The 20,342-nt window shown below is 47.9% G+C and overlaps 2 protein-coding genes across 2 annotated transcripts; one reads left to right on the top strand and one right to left on the bottom strand.

Moving 5' to 3' along the window:
- Positions 1-1,224: 1,224 nt before the first annotated feature.
- On the bottom strand, positions 1,225-3,894 carry LOC141544014 (nonsense-mediated mRNA decay factor SMG5-like). The gene has a single exon (XM_074269664.1). It carries the CDS (start codon positions 3,892-3,894, stop codon positions 1,225-1,227), a length of 2,670 nt encoding a protein of 889 aa, XP_074125765.1.
- Positions 3,895-9,887: 5,993 nt separating this feature from the next.
- LOC141544013 (nonsense-mediated mRNA decay factor SMG5-like) lies at positions 9,888-12,557 on the top strand. The gene has a single exon (XM_074269663.1). The coding sequence runs from the start codon at positions 9,888-9,890 to the stop codon at positions 12,555-12,557; it is 2,670 nt and encodes an 889-aa protein (XP_074125764.1).
- The last annotated feature ends 7,785 nt before the right edge of the window (positions 12,558-20,342 follow it).

Genomic DNA, 20,342 nt, shown 5'->3' with positions numbered 1-20,342 from the left:
GGTCCCACAGTCCTCTCTCTGGGTGTAGATGGCTCTCTTCGTCACTGAACAATTGGAACTGGTTGGAATCACCTCATTGTTGAAGAGAGGTTCAGGGTTAATTTTCAGTGATTCTAAGCTTAATTTCAGGATCGTTTCTCTCCTTCAGCTCCCTAGCCATATGCAAAAATTCTTTCTGTCGCTGTCTTTCTCCTCCTCCTCTACACTGTGATTATATGACCTCTAATAACCGGTTAAGCTCCTAACTGATAATTCTTGGTACTGTGGAACCAGTAATGGGCATGGCTCCCTGTGAGTGCTGCTCCATGAAGTGAGTCCTATCTTGTTTATCCCAGGGAGACCCTGTGTGTGTATATGAAGGAGTATCTCCAGATCCCACTGATAATGTGTATTTGTGGTGGGTCTATATTGCAATGGTCGATAATAATGTCTATATTGCAAGCGTCAATGTTGAAAAAAATTAAATAAAAAGCTATAATTTCAAAAAAATTGACCTTTACAAAACTTTCTGTTCCAAATATTGCCCTCCTTCCCCAATCCCCCCCCCCAAGTAGTCCATGTTAAGCATATGTTAAAGGATAGGTTAAATCCAATATATGTATACATATGCATACAGTTATCTTGCTTGTGCACACCTTGACCCAGACTAGGAGATCCACTCCCGGGTCTGTATCCCCAAGAAATAAAAAACAAAATGAAAAAGCTTCTATTTGTGCAAAAATTTCTAGAACCGTTCCGTTATGGTGGCAAAGCATTGGAATGGAGGAATCGCCCGTGAGTTGGGCGGCTCCAGGTGTGATCCGTGAGTGGGTTGAAAGGGCACTGGGTTATAAAAGGGGCCAAACAGATTTCAGGAAACCCTCGGAACCGACGCACCGCAGAGCGAGCAGAAGCAGGAGGACTTTGTGCAGTCACAGCGATTGGGTCCAAGGATCAATTCTGAACAAGTTGCCTCCTCTCAGCAGTGCAGAGATCCAGGAAGATTCCAACAGACTCGGGATGAAAGACCCTCTCTAGAGAAAAAGCAAACGAAATCAAACCAAACCAAACAAAGACAAACAAAAACAGAAGGAGAATGAATGAGAATCAGGCAGACTTTAAAAAAAAACACCTTTATTTGTCTTGGGTTGGGGGGGGGGAGGATCGGGGTATTCTTTCACATCATAAAGTTTCAGGCAAATGCATGAATGAAATCTTGCCCCTAAGAAACTAAGAGCTCCGTGTTCAGCTGAGGGCCTTCCAGCGAGTGTAGAAGGGCAGGACGTGGGCGATGGCCACCCCCGCCTTGTGAGCGGCCTCAAACGCCGAGCTCAGGGGAGGCGACCAGGGCCCGCCCGCCGCCAGGTTGAGAGCGGTGAGGACGGTCACCGAGCCTCGGACGTTGTCCGCCTCCTCCCCGACGGCGCGCAGCAGCTCCCCGTAGCCCCCAAGGATGCTGCACAGGTTCCAGGCAGCAGCGTTTTCTTCTCCCATCTTGGGCCACCTGCAGCTGCCCCGCACTTGCCCCTGGCAGCGAAAGCGCCCGTTCCTTTGCTTCAGCTCCTCTTCCAAGAAGCGCAGGGCGCACCGGGCCGGGGCCTCCTTCTTCCTCCGCTCCAACTCGTCGAGCACGATCCCGGGGACTATGAGCACGAAGCTCCCGCTCTGGGCCATCTCCCTCACGAGGGGCAGGTGCTGCCGGAGAGCCCCGGCGTCGGGGATGAGGTAAGGGGAAAGGGCCGCCTGAAGGCGGAGCGGCCGCAGGGACGTGTCCGGGGCCTGCACGAGTCTCGGCAGCCGCCACTGAGCCGGGCCTTCCCGGGCGCGGGGCGGCGCCCCTTTCTCCCGAGCCTCCCCCGAAGGAGGCTGGTCCTTCGGAACCGTCTTGAGGAAGAGGCCCAGCTTCGAATCGAACACCATGAGACTGTCAGGCAGGTGGGCAGCGAAGTGGCCAAAGGTGCGCAGGACGCAGGCGCGGAGAGCCACGTCTTCTCTGGAGAAAGCGGGAAACACGTCGAGGTCAAAGTTTAAGCTGGCGTGGGCGGCCTGGAAGGGCAGGAGGGAGCGCAGGATGGTGTCCTCCGGGAGGGGCATAGAGAGGGGGGGGCTGGGCCGCTCAAAGTGGGGGAGCAGCTCGCGGAGCCGGGGGGCCAGCCCGAGGTGGGGGTTTCCGAGCTCCTGCGCGCTGGGCAGCAGGTTGAGCAGCGGCAGCAGGTCCCTCCAGAGGCCGGGGCACGCGCGCATGCTGAGGGCGGTGAGGGCCGGCTCGGTGAGCAGCCACTGCAGGACGACCCGGACAGCCGGGAGCAGCCCCCCTTCTGCACCGAGAACGTCCAGCCGCTCTCGCAGAGCCTGCGAGTGGGGAAGGGTCCAGCTGCGGGCAATGGCGCTCTCCTCCGAGGCTCTCTCCTCTTCTCCTTCTTCTGAGGGTACTTCGCTGAAGCTGCTGTCCGAGTCGGGGAGCGAACAGAAAGAACCGTCCCCCCAATCTTCGCTGTCGTCTAAGACGCGGTAGGAGTCCCAGGGGGAGTCCCGGCTCCCGTCCTGCTCACAGACTTCCATCGGCTCGCTGTCCTCCCAGGAGTCTTCAGGGCCGGGAGGGGGACTGGAGAAACGCGGCTCCCGTTGGCTCTCCGGGAACTCGCCGACGTGAACCGAGACGGGGTGGGCAGCCGGAAGCTCTGGTCCCGGCTCTCCTTCCGGCCAAGGCTTTTGGGTCTCGGGCGTTTCCTCCGTCCCCGGCGCCGGCCGGCTGGGCAGCGCCGCCCGGATGTTGCCGCCCACCAGGCGCACGATATGAGAGAAGAAAACCAGGCTGAAGGAGATGGCGGTGCGGCTCAGTTCCGAGCCGGCTCTCTTCAGGTTCTCCAGAGTCAAGAGGCACAGGGTGACCATTTGGAAGACCAGTTGATTTGGCAGGAGCGAGGAGCCCTGCCTCTGCTCCGCCCCCGCTCTCCTGGCCCAGCCTTGGCCGGCTTGGACGGACAGGTGGGAGAGACACCGCTGAAAGTCCTCCAGGACCCTCTCGCACAGTCTCTCCAGCTCCGGGTGTCTTCTGCCTTGGGGCGTCAGGAGGCTCTGGAGATACACGAAGCGGACCAGCAGTCTTCTCACGTCTTCCCGCGCCTTCTGCTCCGGGCCGCGTTTCCCCGGCGGAGCCCACGAGAGCTGTCTGTATTCGGCCTGAATCTTCACGTAGATCTGCTCCAGACCCAGGACGGCTCCAGCGTGGGGGACTTTGGAATAGATGCAGCACTGATAAAAACACGTGGCCTCGACGTAAGAGAATTTAGCTCCGGACAGCGCTGCCAGGTGCACGAAGGGCAGGCCCATGTCGGGAATGAGCGCCAGAGCGCGGTAGTAGTAGCGCTTAGCTTGCTCCTCTCCCTCGGAGGCCGGGAACTCCCTCAGATACTGGTACAAGTCTCCAATCCGAAGCAGACATAGATGGCAGAACTTCCTGGCCCAGTCCGTGTCTTCCGCCGAGGGAGAGCCCGCCCTCCTCGCCTGGCTCCCAGGCTGGCTGCAAGGCCAGGAGATGTCGTTTTCCAATTTCAGCTCGAACTGTGCTTGCATAGAAAAGAAAAGGCGGTGATAGACGTGAATTCCATTGTGGAAGTGCTCCCGGTAAGCACCTTCTGAGCCGCGAGAATCCAGAAGTGCTCCCTCGGTCTTGCGGAGGGTCTGGAGGTCGTAGTACACTTTCCTCCACAGCAGCTCTTCCGCGGCCAGCCCGTGATCGCGGGGGCCCAGCAGGATGAGGCGAACGGCAGATTCTTCAAGTTGGCTCCTCAGGGCCGCATTCTGGGGCTGGAAAACTTCTTGGTGGGCCGTCTCCCTCGCCAGGAGGGCGTCCAGCCGCTGCACGGATGCCACCATCTTCAGGAGAAGCTCTTTGGTTTGGTTGGGTTCCATAGTTCCAGATCGCTCTGCTCGCGTCGATGTGGTAACTGGCGCAGTGAGCTCCCAGTCCGCTCCCAGAAAACCAGGGATCTCCTCAGGGAAAGGGAGAGAGAACAGGTCCGTCACCTACGGGGTGCAGTGAAATCCCAGTCCGCTCTCCCCAGAAAACCAGGGACCTCCTCAGGGAAAGGGAGAGAGAACAGGTCCGGCACCTGGGGGGTGCAGTGAAATCCCAGTCCGCTCTCCCCAGAAAACCAGGGATCTCCTCAGGGAAAGGGAGACTGCGAGGACAAGTCCGGCACCTAACTGGAGCAGTGAAGGAATGAGAATCCGGCCGGCAGAGCCCGCTTTATATGCAGCAACTTTGAGTTCACACGTTCAAGGATCAGCCAATCCCGAAAGAGGGCTAAGTATGTGCTTAACACCCAGGTACTAAGAAAGTGCTGAGCCCTGGAAGGTCCCTGAAGGTGTAAACTCTGCATACACTTTCCAAACTCTCCTTGAAGGCGGGTCCCAAGTTCCAAAAAACTGTTTAGGAAAAAAAAAAAGTCCCTTTTCTTTTTTTGTTTGTTTTTTATTTATTGACACAGACTTGGTGGTGGTGTTGCTGGATGAAAGGGCTTGCCGTTTTACAGCTATTTGGGCACAGGACCAATTTAATTAACAGACAGGTAGGAACATTATACACCTTGCAGGATTTTGGTCTAAGGACTTTGCCTGCCGGCCACTCATTCCTTCACTGCACCAGTTAGGGGAGGGAGATATTCTCTCGTCTCCCTTTCCCTGAGGAGATCCCTGGTTTTCTGGGGAGAGCGGACAGGGAGGGAGTTGACTGCACCACTCAGCGGCGGCTGCCGAGACTTATTTAAAAGGGTCATTATAGAAAGATTATATTATTATATGAATAAAATGGTTGAACTGATTATATAAAAGAGTCATGAGAGAAAATGGGATAAGAGAAACAAAGGAGAAATGTAGACAAAAAACTCTCCCGAAAATGAGAGGAAAGAGATGTTAGGTTCTTACTAAGTGCTAAATCAGTACTTAACAATTCTCTAGTTCACACCTTTGCTTCAGGCCTTTAAGGGGAGTTTACACCTTTGAACTTCTGAGGAGGAGTTTACATAAAGTAGATTACACCTTTAAAAGGAGTTCTAAAAAGGAGTTTACACAACCTTTAAAAGGAGCCAGTTCATTGATTGAAGTAATTTTCCCACAAGCCCCTGAGTTCTCACCTGCCCTTTTAAAAAGAGCAAGTTCATTGGTTGAAGTATTTTCTCACAAGCCCTGTTGAGTTCTCACTACAATCTCTGCTAGGATAAAAGAGGAGGGCAAGGAGTTAGTCAAGCCTAGATCAGAGTTGAGATGGCAGACAACCGGACTTTTACAATTCTGAACCTTTACAATTCAAGAACTTTACAAAGAGAAAGCACTCCCAATTAGGGGCATCCAAGAAAACCTCATGGTAGAGGTGGGTCTTGAAGGATTTCAACAGACAAGGAAAGAGCCAGGCAAAGGGCCTGCTTCTGTGACTATAATGATCACCACCCTACTGGACTCTGGTCCAATTCTAACACTCTTCCCTTGGTTCTCATTTGATTCAATCCAACAACACGTCTCACATTACTATGTTAGACAAAATCAACCAGTGTTTCAGAAGCCACAGTGAATTTAGATAATGGTAAACTGTCTAGACATCCAAATTCAGACTCAGAACAGATAAGTCCCTTTCATTATTTTATTTCTTCTGCTTCATTTTTTTTTAACCTGTAAAGTGAAGGATTGGGTTCAATGGCATCTAAAGTGAGAATCAGCTAGCATAATCATCTAGTCTCTGGCCCCAAGGGACTTACATTCTACTGGGGGACAACATCCCACAGATAAATGTGGTACAAAAAATTAAAGAAAGTATTTGCAAATCACTGGGAGGATCAGAGAGACTTCCTGAAGTAAAGTTCAACTTTTAAAGGAAAACTAGGATTCCAAAAGAGATAGAGACAGAGAGACAGAGAGAGAAGGAAGAAGAGGAAGAGGAAGAGGAAGAGGAGAAGGAGGAGGATGAGGAGGAGGAGGAGGAGAAGGAAGAAGAGGAGGAGGAGGAGGAAGAGTAGGACGAGGAGGAGGAGGAAGAGTAGGACGAGAAGGAGGAGGAGGAGGAGGAGGAAGAGGAGGAGGAGAAGGAGGAGGAGGAAAAGGAGGAGGAGGAGAAGGAGAAGGACGAAAAGGAGGAGGAGGAGAAAGAAGAGGAGGAGGAGGAGGAGAAGGAAGAAGAGAAGGAGGAGGAGGAGGACGAGGAGGAGGAGGACGAGGACGAGGAGGAGGACGAGGAGGAGGAGGAAAAAAAAAGAGGTAGCTTGTCCAGAGGTACAGAGCTAGGTACTGATAGATCAGGACTGGAACCCAGGTTCTCTGGCTTTTTGCATTTCCTTGCATTGGATAGTACATCTGGGGGATGTGTGCAGAAGCATTAGGAGGGCTATGACTCAGAAGACATGGACTTGGTCTTACTCAAGTTCTTTTCTACCTGCCTTACCAATTCAGGACCAGGACACTCAAGCCTGTCATAAATATTTACTGAATTGAGTTGAATTTAATTGAACAGAAATGCTGAAGGAGGTTAAGGATTTGAAGAATATTTCAGCCTCATCTCTGCCAAGTATGCTTCCTACAACCCATTCAACTGTATTACTTTCCTGGTCCCCAAACCTTCAATGGCTCCCTGTTGCATCTAGGATAAAATAGTGAAGAAGGCGTCCTGCAACAAAGTAGAAACAATCAAAGCTTTCATGACTTCTTATTCCACTTCCACATATGTAGGCAGGCTATTCCCATTCCCATCACCTAGAAGGCATTTCCTCCATCTCCTCCTCCTTTACCACTTCTTCTACCTCTACCACCACCACCACCTCCTCCTCCTCCTCCCCCTCCTCCTCCTCCTCCTCCTCCTGGTCCATCACCTCCTCCCCTTCTTCCTCCCCCTCCTCCTTCTCCTCCTACTCTTTCAAAATTGACCCTTGCAAAACCTTCTAGTCCAAATTTTCCCCTGCTTCCTCCACCCCATCCCCTAGATGACAGGTAGTCCAATACATGTTAAATATGTTTAAATATTATATATATATATATCAAATATATAAACATCTTATATATTTAATATATATTAAATATTTTATACAATAAATATGTATACATATTTATAAAGTTATCTTGCTACACAAGAAAAATCAGATCCAGAAGGAAAAAAATGGAGAAAGAAAACAAAATGAAAGCAAACACCAACAGAAAGAATGAAAATGCTATGTTGTGGTCCACATTCAGTTCCCACTGTCCTCTCTCTGGGTGTAGATGGCTCTCTTCGTCACTGAACAATTGGAACTGGTTGGAATCACCTCATTGTTGAAGAGAGGTTCAGGGTTAATTTTCAGTGATTCTAAGCTTAATTTCAGGATCGTTTCTCTCCTTCAGCTCCCTAGCCATATGCAAAAATTCTTTCTGTCGCTGTCTTTCTCCTCCTCCTCTACACTGTGATTATATGACCTCTAATAACCGGTTAAGCTCCTAACTGATAATTCTTGGTACTGTGGAACCAGTAATGGGCATGGCTCCCTGTGAGTGCTGCTCCATGAAGTGAGTCCTATCTTGTTTATCCCAGGGAGACCCTGTGTGTGTATATGAAGGAGTATCTCCAGATCCCACTGATAATGTGTATTTGTGGTGGGTCTATATTGCAATGGTCGATAATAATGTCTATATTGCAAGCGTCAATGTTGAAAAAAATTAAATAAAAAGATATAATTTCAAAAAAAATTGACCTTTACAAAACTTTCTGTTCCAAATATTGCCCTCCTTCCCCAATCCCCCCCCCAAGTAGTCCAATCCATGTTAAGCATATGTTAAAGGATAGGTTAAATCCAATATATGTATACATATGCATACAGTTATCTTGCTTGTGCACACCTTGACCCAGACTAGGAGACCCATTCCCGGGTCTGTATCCCAAAGAAATAAAAAACAAAATGGAAAAGCATCTATTTGTGCAAAAATTATCTACACCCGTTCAGTTATGGTGACAAAGCATTGGAATGGAGGAATCGCCCGTGAGTTGGGCGGCTCCAGGTGTGATCCGTGAGTGGGTTGAAAGGGCACTGGGTTGTAAAAGGGGCCAAACAGATTTCAGGAAACCCTCGGAACCGACGCACCGCAGAGCGAGCAGAAGCAGGAGGACTTTGTGCAGTCACAGCGATTGGGTCCAAGGATCAATTCTGAACAAGTTGCCTCCTCTCAGCAGTGCAGAGATGCAGGAAGATTCCAAAAGATTCCGGATGAAAGACCCTCTCTAGAGAAAAAGCAAACGAAATCAAACCAAACCAAACAAAGACAAACAAAAACAGAAGGAGAATGAATGAGGATCAGGCAGACTTTAAAAAAAAACACCTTTATTTGTCTTGAGTTGGGGGGGGGAGGATCGGGGTATTCTTTCACATCATAAAGTTTCAGGCAAATGCGTGAATGAAATCTTGCCCCTAAGAAACTAAGAGCTCCGTGTTCAGCTGAGGGCCTTCCAGCGAGTGTAGAAGGGCAGGACGTGGGCGATGGCCACCCCCGCCTTGTGAGCGGCCTCAAACGCCGAGCTCAGGGGAGGCGAGCAGGGCCCGCCCGCCGCCAGGTTGAGAGCGGTGAGGACGGTCACCGAGCCTCGGACGTTGTCCGCCTCCTCCCCGACGGCGCGCAGCAGCTCCCCGTAGCCCCCAAGGATGCTGCACAGGTTCCAGGCAGCAGCGTTTTCTTCTCCCATCTTGGGCCACCTGCAGCTGCCCCGCACTTGCCCCTGGCACCGAAAGCGCCCGTTCCTTTGCTTCAGCTCCTCTTCCAAGAAGCGCAGGGCGCACCGGGCCGGGGCCTCCTTCTTCCTCCGCTCCAACTCTTCGATCACGATCCCGGGGACTATGAGCACGAAGCTCCCGCTCTGGGCCATCTCCCTCACGCGGGGCAGGTGCTGCCGGAGAGCCCCGGCGTCGGGGATGAGGTAAGGGGAAAGGGCCGCCTGAAGGCGGAGCGGCCGCAGGGACGTGTCCGGGGCCTGCACGGGTCTCGGCAGCCGCCGCTGAGTTGGTCCTGTGCCGAAATAGCTGTAAAACGCTGAACCCTTTGATCCAGCAATACCACCACCAAGTCTGTATCAATAAATAAAAAACAAATAAAAAAAGAAAAGGGACTTTTTTTTTCCTAAACAGTTTTTTGGAACTTGGGACCCGCCTTCAAGGAGAGTTTGGAAACTGTATGCAGAGTTTACACCTTCAGGGACCTTCCAGGGCTCAGCACTTTCTTAAGTACCTGGGTGTTAAGCACATACTTAGCCCTCTTTTGGGATTGGCTGATCCTTAAACGTGTGAACTCAAAGTTGCTGCATATAAAGCGGCCTCTGCCTGCCGGATTCTCATTCCTTCACTGCTCCAGTTAGGTGCCGGACTTGTCCTCGCGGTCTCCCTTTCCCTGAGGAGATCCCTGATTTTCTGGGGAGAGCGGATTTGCATTTCACTGCACCCCCCAGGTGCCGGACCTGTTCTCTCTCTTTCCCTGAGGAGATCCCTGGTTTTCTGGGGAGAGCGGACTGGGATTTCACTGCACCCCCCAGGTGCCGGACCTGTTCTCTCTCCCTTTCCCTGAGGAGATCCCTGACTTTCTGGGGAGAGCGGACTGGGATTTCACTGCACCCCCCAGGTGCCGGACCTGTTCTCTCTCTTTCCCTGAGGAGATCCCTGGTTTTCTGGGGAGAGCGGACTGGGATTTCACTGCACCCCCCAGGTGCCGGACCTGTTCTCTCTCCCTTTCCCTGAGGAGATCCCTGGTTTTCTGGGGAGAGCGGATTTGCATTTCACTGCACCCCGTAGGTGACGGACCTGTTCTCTCTCCCTTTCCCTGAGGAGATCCCTGGTTTTCTGGGGAGAGCGGACTGGGAGCTCACTGCGCCAGTTACCACACCGACGCGAGCAGAGCGATCTGGAACTATGGAACCCAACCAAACCAAAGAGCTTCTCCTGAAGATGGTGGCATCCGTGCAGCGGCTGGACGCCCTCCTGGCGAGGGAGACGGCCCACCAAGAAGTTTTCCAGCCCCAGAATGCGGCCCTGAGGAGCCAACTTGAAGAATCTGCCGTTCGCCTCATCCTGCTGGGCCCCCGCGATCACGGGCTGGCCGCGGAAGAGCTGCTGTGGAGGAAAGTGTACTACGACCTCCAGACCCTGCGCAAGACCGAGGGAGCACTTCTGGATTCTCGCGGCTCAGAAGGTGCTTACCGGGAGCACTTCAACAATGGAATTCACGTCTATCACCGCCTTTTCTTTTCTATGCAAGCACAGTTCGAGCTGAAATTGGAAAACGACATCTCCTGGCCTTGCAGCCAGCCTGGGAGCCAAGCGAGGAGGGCGGGCTCTCCCTCGGCGGAAGACACGGACTGGGCCAGGAAGTTCTGCCATCTTTGCCTGCTTCGGATTGGAGACTTGTACCAGTATCTGAGGGAGTTCCCGGCCTCCGAGGGAGAGGAGCAAGCTAAGCGCTACTACTACCGCGCTCTGGCGCTCATTCCCGACATGGGCCTGCCCTTCGTGCACCTGGCAGCGCTGTCCGGAGCTAAATTCTCTTACGTCGAGGCCACGTGTTTTTATCAGTGCTGCATCTATTCCAAAGTCCCCCACGCTGGAGCCGTCCTGGGTCTGGAGCAGATCTACGTGAAGATTCAGGCCGAATACAGACAGCTGGCGGGGGCTCCGCCGGGGAAACGCGGCCCAGAGCAGAAGGCGCGGGAAGACGTGAGAAGACTGCTGGTCCGCTTCGTGTATCTCCAGAGCCTCCTGACGCCCCAAGGCAGAAGACACCCGGAGCTGGAGAGACTGTGCGAGAGGGTCCTGGAGGACTTTCAGCGGTGTCTCTCCCACCTGTCCATCCAAGCCGGCCAAGGCTGGGCCAGGAGAGCGGGGGCGGAGCAGAGGCAGGGCTCCTCGCTCTTGCCAAATCAACTGCTCTTCCAAATGGTCACCCTGTGCCTCTTGACTCTGGAGAACCTGAAGAGAGCCGGCTCGGAACTGAGCCGCACCGCCATCTCCTTCAGCCTGGTTTTCTTCTCTCATATCGTGCGCCTGGTGGGCGGCAACATCCGGGCGGCGCTGCCCAGCCGGGCGGCGCCGGGGACGGAGGAAACGCCCGAGACCCAAAAGCCTTGGCCGGAAGGAGAGCCGGGACCAGAGCTTCCGGCTGCCCACCCCGTCTCGGTTCACGTCGGCGAGTTCCCGGAGAGCCAACGGGAGCCGCGTTTCTCCAGTGCCCCTCCCGGCCCTGAAGACTCCTGGGAGGACAGCGAGCCGATGGAAGTCTGTGAGCAGGACGGGAGCCGGGACTCCCCCTGGGACTCCTACCGCGTCTTAGACGACAGCGAAGATTGGGGGGACGGTTCTTTCTGTTCGCTCCCCGACTCGGACAGCAGCTTCAGCGAAGTACCCTCAGAAGAAGGAGAAGAGGAGAGAGCCTCGGAGGAAAGCGCCATTGCCCGCAGCTGGACCCTTCCCCACTCGCAGGCTCTGCGAGAGCGGCTGGACGTTCTCGGTGCAGAAGGGGGGCTGCTCCCGGCTGTCCGGGTCGTCCTGCAGTGGCTGCTCACCGAGCCGGCCCTCACCGCCCTCAGCATGCGCGCGTGCCCCGGCCTCTGGAGGGACCTGCTGCCGCTGCTCAACCTGCTGCCCAGCGCGCAGGAGCTCGGAAACCCCCACCTCGGGCTGGCCCCCCGGCTCCGCGAGCTGCTCCCCCGCTTTGAGCGGCCCAGCCCCCCCATCTCTATGCCCCTCCCGGAGGACACCATCCTGCGCTCCCTCCTGCCCTTCCAGGCCGCCCACGCCAGCTTAAACTTTGACCTCGACGTGTTTCCCGCTTTCTCCAGAGAAGACGTGGCTCTCCGCGCCTGCGTCCTGCGCACCTTTGGCCACTTCGCTGCCCACCTGCCTGACAGTCTCATGGTGTTCGATTCGAAGCTGGGCCTCTTCCTCAAGACGGTTCCGAAGGACCAGCCTCCTTCGGGGGAGGCTCTGGAGAAAGGGGCGCCGCCCCGCGCCCGGGAAGGCCCGGCCCAGCGGCGGCTGCCGAGACTCGTGCAGGCCCCGGACACGTCCCTGCGGCCGCTCCGCCTTCAGGCGGCCCTTTCCCCTTACCTCATCCCCGACGCCGGGGCTCTCCGGCAGCACCTGCCCCTCGTGAGGGAGATGGCCCAGAGCGGGAGCTTCGTGCTCATAGTCCCCGCGATCGTGATCGACGAGTTGGAGCGGAGGAAGAAGGAGGCCCCGGCCCGGTGCGCCCTGCGCTTCTTGGAAGAGGAGCTGAAGCAAAGGAACGGGCGCTTTCGGTGCCAGGGGCAAGTGCGGGGCAGCTGCAGGTGGCCCAAGATGGGAGAAGAAAACGCTGCTGCCTGGAACCTGTGCAGCATCCTCGGGGGCTACGGGGAGCTGCTGCGCGCCGTCGGGGAGGAGGCGGACAACGTCCGAGGCTCGGTGACCGTCCTCACCGCTCTCAACCTGGCGGCGGGCGGGCCCTGCTCGCCTCCCCTGAGCTCGGCGTTTGAGGCCGCTCACAAGGCGGGGGTGGCCATCGGCCACGTCCTGCCCTTCTACACTCGCTGGAAGGCCCTCAGCTGAACACGGAGCTCCTGGTTTCTTAGGGCCAAGATTTCATTCATGCATTTGCCTGAAACTTTATGATGTGAAAGAATACTCCAATCCTCCCTCCTCCCCAACTCAAGACAAATAAAGGTGTTTTTTTTTTTTTTTTTTTTTTTTTAAAGTCTGCCTGATCCTCATTCATTCTCCTTCTGTTTTTGTTTGTCTTTGTTTGGTTTGGTTTGATTTCGTTTGGTTTTTCTCTAGAGAGGGTCTTTCATCCCGAGTCTGTTGGAATCTTCCTGGATCTCTGCACTGCTGAGAGGAGGCAACTTGTTCAGAATTGATCCTTGGACCCAATCGCTGTGACTGCACAAAGTCCTCCTGTTTCTGCTCGCTCTGCAGTGCGTCGGTTCCGAGGGTTTCTGAAATCTGTTTGGCCCCTTTTATAACCCAGTGCCCTTTCAACCCCGTCACGGATCACACCTGGAGCCGCCCAACTCACAGGCAGATTCCTCCATTCCAATGCTTTGCCACCATAACAATACGTGTGTAGAAAATTTTTGCACAAATAGATGCTTTTCCATTTTGTTTTTTACTTCTTGGGGATACAGATCTGGGAGTGGGTCTCCTAGTCTGTGTCAAGGTGTGCACAAGCAAGATAACTGTATGCATATGTATACATATATTGGATTCAGACTATATTTTAATAAATTCAACATGAATTGGACTACTAGGGAGGGGGTTGGGGAAGGAGGGAAAAAGTGGAACAGAAGGTTTGGTAAGGGTCAGTTTTTTAAAAAATTATACCTTTTTAAAGAAATTTTATATCTTAGAGGCTTACTTGAATAAAATAGAGAAAGAGAAGATCAATGAATTGGGCCTGCAACTTAAAAAGCTAGAAAAAGACCAAATTAAAAGACCCCAATCAAATACTAAACTTGAAATTCTAAAATTGAAAGGAGAAATTAACAATATTGAAAGTAAAAATCTATTGAATAAATAAAACTAAGAGTTGGTTTTATGAAAAAACCAATAAAATAGATAAACCTTTAATAAATGTGATTAGAACAAGGAAAGAGGAAAATTACACTATTAGTCTTAAAAATGAAAAGGGAGAATTTTCCACCAATGAAGAAGAAATTAGGAAAATAATAAGGAGTTACTTTGCCCAAGTTTATGCCAATCGATAAATTTGATAACCTAAGTGAAATGGATGCCTACCTCCTTAAATATAGATTTCCCAGATTAAAGAGGAAATAAATTGTTTAAATTTCAGAAAAAGAAATAGAACAAGCTCTTAAATAGCTCCCTAAGAAAAAATCCCCAGGACCAGATGGAATTAGAGGTAAATTCTACCAAACATTTAAAGAACAAATAGCCCCAGTGCTACATAAACTATTTGAAAAAAAAAATTAGGTAATGAAGGAGTCCTACCAAATTCCTTTTATGACACAGTCATGGTACTGATACCTAAACCAGGTAGGTTGAAAACAGAGAAAGGACATTATAGATCAATCTCCGTAATGAATATTGATGCTAAAATCTTAAATAACATATTAGCAAAAAGACTTCAGAAAATCATCGCCAGGATAATACACTCTGATGAAGTAGGATTTATGCCAGAAATGCAGGGCTGGTTCAACATTAGGAAAACTATTGGTATAATTGACCATATTAATAACCAAATTAATAAAAAATCATATGATCATCTCAATAGATGCAGAAAAAGCATTTGATAAAATCCAACATCCATTTCTAATAAAAATACTTGGGAGTATAGGAATGAATGGACTTTTCCTTAAAAGAGTCAGGGGAATCTATTTAAAACTGTCAGTAAGCATCATATGTAATGGAGATAAACTGGAACCTTTCCCCAGTAATATCAGGAGTGAAACAAGGTTGTCCACTATCACCATTACTATTCAATATTGTATTAGAAATGCTAGCCTCGCCAATAAGAGTCGAGAAAGAGATTAAAGGAAGTAGAGTAGGTAATGAGGAAACCACATGATCACTCTTTGCAGATGATATGATGCTATACTTAGAGAACCCCAGCGATTCTACTAAAAAGCTATTAGAAATAATCCACATCTTTAGCAAAGTTGCAGGATACAAAATAAACCCACATAAGGCATCAGCATTCTTATATGTCACTTAGAAAATCCAACAGTTAGAATTACAAAGAGAAATTCCATTTAAAGTAACTACTGATAATATAAAATATTTAGGACTCTATCTGCCAAGGGAAAATCAGAAACTATATGAGCAAAACTACAAAACACTTTCCACACAAATTAAATCTGATCTAACCAATTGGAAATATATTAAATGCTCTTCGATAGGGTGAGCAAATATAATAAAAATGACAATACTACCTAAACTAATCTATTTATTTAGCACTATACCAATCAGACTCCCAATAAACTATTTTAATGAACTAGAAAAAATAACAACAAAGTTCACATGGAAAAACAAAAGGTCAAGAATTTCAAGGGAATTAATGAAAGAAAAAAATCAAATGAAGGTGGCCTAGCTGTACCAGATCTAATATTATATTATAAAGCAGCTGTTATCAAAACCATTTGGTCTTGGCTAAGAAATAGACTATTTGATCAGTGGAATAGGTTAGGTCTAAAGGACAAAATAATAACTTTAATAATCTAGTGTTTGACAAATCCAAGGACCCCAGCTTTTGGGATAAGAATTCAATGTTTGACAAAAATTGCTGGAAAATTGGAAATTAATATGGCAGAAATTAGGCATTGACCCATGCTTAACACAGTACACCAAGGTCAGGTCAAAATGGGTTCATGACCTAGGCATAAAGAATGAAATTATAAATAAATTAGAGGAACATAGGATAGTTTACCTGACCTGTGGAAGAGGAATGAATTTTATGTCCAAAGAAGAACTAGAGATCATTATTGATCACAAAGTAGAAAACTTTGATTATATCAAATTGAAAAGCTTTTGTGCAAACAAAACTAATGAAGTTAATATTAGAGAGAAAGCAATAAACTGGGAAAACATTTTTACAGTCAAAGGTTCCGATAAGGGCCTCATCTCCAAAATATAGAGAGAAATGAATCTAATTTATAAGAAATCAAGCCATTCTCCAATTGATAAATGGTCAATAGATATAAACAGACAATTTTCAGATGATGAAATTGAAACTGTTTCCACTCATGAAAAAGTATTCCAAATCACTGTTGATCAGAAAAATGCAAATTAAGACAACTCTGAGAAACCACTACATACCTTTCAGATTGGCTAGAATGACAGGGAAAGATAATGCAGAATATTGGAGGGGATGTGGGAAAACAGGGAAACTGATACATTGTTGGTGGAGTTGTGAAAGAATCCAGCCATTCTGGAGAGCAATTTGTAATTATGCTCAAAAAGTTATCAAACTGTGCATACCCTTTGACCCAGCAGTGATACTACTGGGCTTATATCCCAAAGAGATCTTAAAGAAGGGAAAGGGACCTGTATGTGCAAGAATGTTTGTGGCGCCCTCTTTGTAGTGTCCAGAAACTGGAAACTACGTGGATGCCCATCAATTGGAGAATGGCTGAATAAATTGTGGTATATGAATATTATGGAATATTATTCTTCTGTAAGAAATGACCAAGAGGATGATTTCAGACTTACATGAACTGATTCTGAGTGAAATGAGGAGGACCAGGAGATTGTTGTATACTTCAACAACAATACTATATGATGATCAATTCTGATGGAGATGGCCATTTTCAACAATGAGATGAACCAAATCAGTTCTAATAGAGCAGTACTGAACTGAATTAAAATTTAAAAAATAAAATAAAATAAAATATATTTTAAAAAGAAAAAAAAAAGAAATTCTTGACCTTTTGTTCTTCCAAATTAATTTTGTTGTTATTTTTTCTAGGTCAGTAAAATAGCTTCTTGGGAGTCTGACTGGTATAGCATTAAATACATAGATTAGTTTAGGTAACATTGTCATCTTTATTATATTTGCTCGACCTATCCAAGAGCATTTAATATTTTTCCAATTGTTTAGCTCTGACTTTATTTGTGTGGAGTGTTTTGTAGTTTTGCTCCTATACTTTCTGGCTTTCTCATGGCAGATAGATTCTCAAATATTTTATACTATTGACAGTTATTTTTAAAAAAAAATATTTAATAATTTTTATTTACCAGATATATTCATGGGTAATTTTATAACATTGACAATTGACAAACCTTTTGTTCTAATTTTTCCCCTCTTCCCCCCGCCCCCAAGGTGGCAGGTTGACCATGTTCGATATGTTAAAGTACAAATTAAATACAATATATTGACCAAACATGACCAAACAGTTGTTTTGCTGTCCAAAAAGAATCGGACTTTGAATGGTGTACAATTAGCCTGTGAAGGAAATCAGAAATGCAGGTAAACAAAATTAGAAGGATTGAGAATTCTATGTAGTGGTTTATAATCATCTCCTTGAGTTCTTTCGCTGGGTGTAGCTCGTTCAGTTCATTACTGCTCTATTGGAACTCATTTGGTTCATCTCATTGTTGAAAATGGCCACATCCACCAGAATTGATCATCATACAGCATTGTTGTTGAAGTATACAATGATCTCCTGGTCCTGCTCACTTCACTCAGCATCAGTTCCTATAAGTCTCTCCAGGCTTCTCTGAAATCATCCTGTTGGTCATTTCTTATAGAACAATAATATTCCATAATATTCATATACCACAATTTATTCAGCACAATTTATTCAGTTGATGGGCATCCACTCAGTTTCCAGTTTCTGGCCACCACAAAGAGGGCAGCCACAAACATTCTTGCACAAACAGGTCCCTTTCCCTTCTTTAAGTTCTCTTTGGGATATAAGTCCAGTAGTAACACTGCTGGATCAAAAGGAATGCACAGTTTGATAACTTTTTGAGCACAGTTCCAAATTGTTCTCCAGAATGGCTGGATGGATTCACAACTCCACCAACAATGTATCAGTTTCCCTGTTTTCCCACATCCCCTCCAATATTCTGCATTATCTTTCCCTGCCATTCTAGCCAATCTGAAAGGTGTGTAGTGGCATCTCAGAGTTATAGACAGCTATTTTAAATGGAATTTCTCTTTGTCTCTTGCTGTTGGATTTTGTTAGTTATGTATAAAAATGCTGATGATTTATGTGAATTTATTTTGTATCCTGCAACTTTGCTAAAGTTGTGGATTATTTCTAATAGTTTTTAGTTGATTCTCTAGGGTTCTCTAGATATATCGTCTGCAAAGAGTGATAATTTGGTTTCTTCATTACCTACTCTAATTCCTTTCATCTCTTTCTCTAGCATGACCCACAGCATGTCCACTGTCTGCTACACTTCCACTAAGAGTCTTTTCAAAATGTGGGGGGAATTTATAGGGTCCCTGCCCTCAGGAAGCTTAGCAATAATGATGGGTTGTTCTGTAGCACTTCAAAGTCTGAAAAGGCTTTTACTCATTCTGTCTCTTGTGAGCCTATCCCCTAAAGGAATTCTTATCCCCATTATATGGATGATGAAACCAAGACTCAAAAATGTTAAGCCATTTGCCCATTATTATCCAGGAACTAACTGTCAGAGGTAAGGTTTTTTGGTGACTGCCCCTCCAATGCCCTACCCCTACATCAACTGTTTCTTAATAATAGTCAACAATGTGAGAGCTGGGAGGAAGGGGGCTTTGGGAGCTCAGTTTGGGGACTTTCATATACACAATGATTAGAAAATTCTGCAGAAGAAAAAAGAAGTCTAAGTGGAGCCCCGAGTGGTGAGTCACCTGCCCCGAGGCCCTCCAGAATGAAGTGTCACTGTCTCCCCAGAGAAATTAACTAGCAAGTGAAAGCAGAGGATTTTGCTGAAATGTGAGAGAAAAAGTGGGAAAGACTGAACCAGAAAGACTCCAACACTGTCTGTCTGCAGATGCAAGTATTTCGCCACCTGATCCCACTCGCCCTCTTCACCTCCTCTCCTGTCTACCTGCTGACTCCCTGCCAGACAGAGCCCTTCCTTATGTCTCATTCATCTTATTTGTACATTCATGTCTTGGAACTTTAGCCTTCACTGTCTGCCTCCCATAATCCCCCAGTCCTTCTCTCTACACCCCCCCCTAATCTTATCCATCTTCCAAAGTTCGGCTCAAACCCAACTTCTTCCCTCAAACAGTTTATAGAAACACCAACTCCCAGGATCATAGAATCCCAGCATCTAGAAGGGATTTCGGGGGCATCTAACCCAGTCTGCATCCAAATGGCCAAGTGCTCACTCCCCTTTAAAATGAATAAGGGAAAAGCAGCGATATCCTGGCAAACGAAGACGTTCTCCTCTCCCAATATTGGAATGTCTATAGAATACAACAACAGTGGTTTTGGTATTTTCTTAAGCAATAAAATGTACAAAACAATCATCAACAATTGTTGTTTTGTTCTTTTTAAGACTTCCAGTATTGAAAAGAAAGTATGCTCTCTTCTGAAACAGCGCAAGGCACACTTTAGAACAGCTCTAACTGATGAAAAGTGTGCCTGAATTTATTCCATCTAACAAGCATTTATTAAGCACATACAGTGTTCCAGACATTGTGTTTTTGTTCCTCAGTCACGTCCAACTCTTCATGACCCCTTTTGGGGTTTCTTGGCAATGATACTAGAGTGGCTTACCATTTGCTTCTCTAGCTCATTTTATAGATAAGGAAACTGAGGCAACAGGGAGAAGTGACATAGCCAAAGAGACACAGCTGGGGGATGAGGCAAGATATGAATTCACAGAGATGAGTCTTCTGGACTCCATGCCAGGAGTTCTGTGCTCTGCGGTGCCCCTAGCTAACTCCAAGTTTTGTACTGGGCAGTGGTTAAGGAAGAATAGCCCCTGCTCTTCAATAGATTACATTGCTTATACCTGAAGGGTGTGGGAATACAATGCAGACAGAGATAAATTAATACAAATTACAGACAAAGCAATTCAATTTCCAGAGCTTCTTACAGGATAGGAAGGAACCTGCTGTCCCCTTTGTTTGCATGTCATCATCACCAAACCCGAGGCTAGGCTAATCAGGAGAGTGAAGACGATGCCTTATATCAAAGTAGCATTTTACAAAGCACTTTGTCCTTATGATATCATCTGATTCTTAGAACAATCTTCTTGTAAGACAGCGGTTGCCCCCGTTTTACAGAGGAGCAAATCAAGACTTCAAGAGACGGAGTAACTTATCCAAGACATCACAGCTAAGAAGCATCATTGTCAATCCTGTTCTCCTGATGCTAGATCTTGGGGTGGTTCTGCCATTCCCTCAGAAAAAAATCCATGAATCTGCTGATCTAGCTTGTTACCATACTGCCAGGCAAGCCCTCAGCCCATGTACAATGGCTCCCTCATTCTTGCTCTAAACTGTTCGACACCATTAACAGGTATTTTTCAAGGAACCCCCAGCCATAATGTGAAATAATTGCATAAAGATTATGACTTCAATCCATTTTAAATCAACAAGCATCAGCAGAGAGCCTACTGGGAGCCAGGAACTGTGGAGGGAGTCAACATGCAAAAGCAAAACGATTTGCCTGGGCAAAGAGGCACAGCTGGGAGGTGGAACTCCAAGTTCAGGAAAGTTATTAGGCTGATTTTAATGGAATGTTCCATTCATGAAGGGGGATGATGTGCAATAATCTCATGTGATAAGGAAGAGTTAGCCTGAGGAGGGCTTTAAGTGCCAAATGGAGAAGCCTGCATTTTATCCAAAGGAAATAGAGAATCACTAAAGCTTCTTGAGCAAGGTAGAGAGGATCAGAATCTGTGCTTTGAGATTATGTTGTGGTCTGTGTGGATAGT

Source organism: Sminthopsis crassicaudata, chromosome 5 (assembly GCF_048593235.1).
Source record: "Sminthopsis crassicaudata isolate SCR6 chromosome 5, ASM4859323v1, whole genome shotgun sequence".
Taxonomy (NCBI): domain Eukaryota; kingdom Metazoa; phylum Chordata; class Mammalia; order Dasyuromorphia; family Dasyuridae; genus Sminthopsis; species Sminthopsis crassicaudata.
Note: the sequence above shows the minus strand (reverse complement) of the source record. Positions and strands in the feature narration are given on the sequence as shown.